We start from the raw sequence: 3,038 nt of genomic DNA on the forward strand, positions 1-3,038 counted from the left end.
TTTTCACAACCAAACCCCATTTCACTCACTCACCCCGAGCGAGGACACCAGAACCCTAACGCAGACTCAGGGTCTGCCACAGAACGCAGATGCACTCAGCCAAAGGAACGAGGCCAAGCAATTAACCTAACGCAGATTCGATATCTGCCACAAATCCAAAAGAATTTAAACGCATACAGCCACAGATTAAAGAGAATCGACGTGCTGATAAAATATCCGCAGTCCACAATACAATTCGGCCAGCCGCAACAAATGACCATGTCTGGCGGTCAAGTATGCATAATACAACAAACTCTACAACTACAACAACAGCAACAGACGATGGTCGTAGCAGCAGGTGGCACCCCAGTACCAGAACAGTCGCTTCAACAACAACAGCATCCCCAGCAAATAATACAACATCAAGTTGTAGTCGCTGGTAATGCCCCACAGTCTGGTATGATATTGCATCACAATCATCAGCAACAGCTGCAATATCAGCAGCGCCAATTAAATATGGATCAAGTGGGTATCACTTCATCTCCTAATGATAGTGCTTTAAACATGATAATTGAACACGAGACCCAGCAAAATCAGTCCCAACTATCACAACAGCTGCCACGCGAAAGAGGTGATAGATCACCACCTGAAATTAGCGATATTGTATCATCTGTGGCGACAATAACGACCAGCACATCCATGGCATATGTAAATACTCCACACGGACTCTTTCCCATGCCATTGGGCAAGTCATCCAAATTGCCGCAAGTATCAAAAGCCAAAGCAAAATTCAAATTCCTTGGAAAATTTATAGCTAAGGCTGTTATGGATAGTCGAATGTTGGATCTACCATTCTCAATACCGTTCTACCGCTGGCTATTGAATGAAGAATATTCAGTTGGTTTAGCCGATTTGGCACGTGTCGCACCCGAAGTGCAAAGTACATTGGTAAGATTACAGGACGTGGTACTTGAACGCGATCAAATATTAAACGAATCGAAACTTGATGCAATGGAAAAGACTGAAAAGATTGAATCGCTGGATTTGGATGGATGCCCCATAGCTGATCTTGGATTGGATTTCGTTTTACCAGGCTATGCAAATATAGAACTATGCCGTGGTGATCGTGATACGCCAGTAACAATTCACAATCTACATCAGTACATCTCATTGGTGACGTATTGGTTCCTTGTTGAAGGCGTGCAGAAACAATTTGAGGCGCTACGAGAAGGATTTGACTCGGTTTTCCCGACACAACGTCTGCGTATGTTTTATCCTGAAGAGTTGGAAAATGTTTTTTGTGGTTCTGGTGCTTGCAACTACCAACGATGGGACGTTAAAATGCGTCAAGACTGTTGCCGTACTGACCATGGGTTTACCCAAGATTCCCAGGCGATACAATATCTATATGATATCCTCTCTTCATATAATCGTGACGAGCAGCGTCTTTTTTTACAATTTGTGACCGGCTCACCCCGACTACCGACTGGAGGTTTTAAGTCTTTAACACCACAGCTAACAATTGTGCGCAAAACACTTGATGGTAATCAAAATCCAAACGAATATTTACCATCAGTGATGACATGTGTAAATTATTTAAAATTGCCTGATTACTCAAGTCAGGAAGTGATGCGAGAAAAGCTCAAAGTTGCCGCGAATGAAGGCAGCATGTCGTTCCATTTATCATAAATATTGCAATGTATAGCAACAAAATTTATTAAAAAGAACTAAGTGCTTATAATTGGCATAACGAATGATACACACATCTTCAGATGCATAAAAACTTATTTAGCGAGCAATTGCGAAATTTGAAGGAGGTGTCAAATATGTATAAATACAGACATATACTATATCTTTAATATATCCTTAATTACTGAATTCATTATGAAATTAATTTAACCGAATAATATTATTTTGAATATAAAATTAAAATAAAACAGTCAGTGCGATTAACATTAAAATTGCTAGATTAACGCACAAGTAAAATCCCATCACATACATACATATACATATATAAACAGGTATATCCAAGTTTTGCGACGAATGTTCTGTAATGACGCAGACTTGTTATCCTATCTCACCCATGTAATTACTATAAAATAAACTCTCTGATCGGCGGCAAATTGCGGTGGCACAAGTTCCCCAGCCTCAATCTACACAATCGCCTCAAGGTGTCATGACACAGGCTGGATTCATACAAGGCCGCCCCAATATGCCGCTGCCACCGCGTCCGCAATTCGACGGACACAATCCGAATTTAAAATTACCACCTGACCTTTTCCTTGTTGGCTGTACATTTATATTGTGGAGTATGATGAAACCGATGAAAATGAATTGCCAATTTGGATGGAGACGATACGGCAATTTGGTGGTGATATTGAACGCGTTTATGGTAAACGCGTTACACATGTGCTCTGTCGTACGCAACGTCATGGGGTGGTGATGCAAGCATTGCGCGACTCCAAACGTTGCATAACAGCATATTGGTTGAGTGATATTTGCTTTAAGAAACAATTACTGCCGCCATGGCAAGCACTTCATCTACCGTTTCCCAGTCAATTTGGATATCAGAAGCCTCTAGATAAACACATAATTTCAACACATGGATTTGAAGGTGAAGAAAGCTTTCGCATACAGCAAATGGTAGAAGAATGTGGTGCCATATACACATCATACTTATCGAAGCATAATACAGTTTTGATTTGTAAAAAACCCGAAGGTGATAAATACACCGCTGCCAAAGAGTGGAATATACCGATTGTAAATGCAGTTTGGTTGGCAGATATTTGCATTGGTAATCTGAGTGGAATGTCGCAATATGAAAATCAGAAGTATCAGCAATATTCGTTAGCTGCACCATTTAGGATCGATTATCCGTTGGTACCACATTTGATGGCCGCTTGGAAAGCACCAATAAATCTTACACAAGAAGCGCATGAACGTGTCAAACGTTCTTTAGCTGATCCATATTTTGAACAAAAGTCGAAACGTCAAAAGATCTCACCCTATCAGGAGGAAATACCAGAGACAATAGTCTGTGTTGAATACCCACACAATGA

At 40.8% G+C, this 3,038-nt stretch overlaps 1 protein-coding gene across 1 annotated transcript; it reads left to right on the forward strand.

Moving 5' to 3' along the window:
• Window positions 1-258: 258 nt before the first annotated feature.
• Window positions 259-1,775, forward strand: LOC137239544 (E3 ubiquitin-protein ligase TRIP12-like). The gene has a single exon (XM_067764976.1). The coding sequence runs from the start codon at window positions 259-261 to the stop codon at window positions 1,666-1,668; it is 1,410 nt and encodes a 469-aa protein (XP_067621077.1). The 3' UTR covers window positions 1,669-1,775.
• The last annotated feature ends 1,263 nt before the right edge of the window (window positions 1,776-3,038 follow it).

The sequence above is a fragment of the Eurosta solidaginis genome, chromosome 1, assembly GCF_040869045.1.
Source record: "Eurosta solidaginis isolate ZX-2024a chromosome 1, ASM4086904v1, whole genome shotgun sequence".
NCBI classification, from domain to species: domain Eukaryota; kingdom Metazoa; phylum Arthropoda; class Insecta; order Diptera; family Tephritidae; genus Eurosta; species Eurosta solidaginis.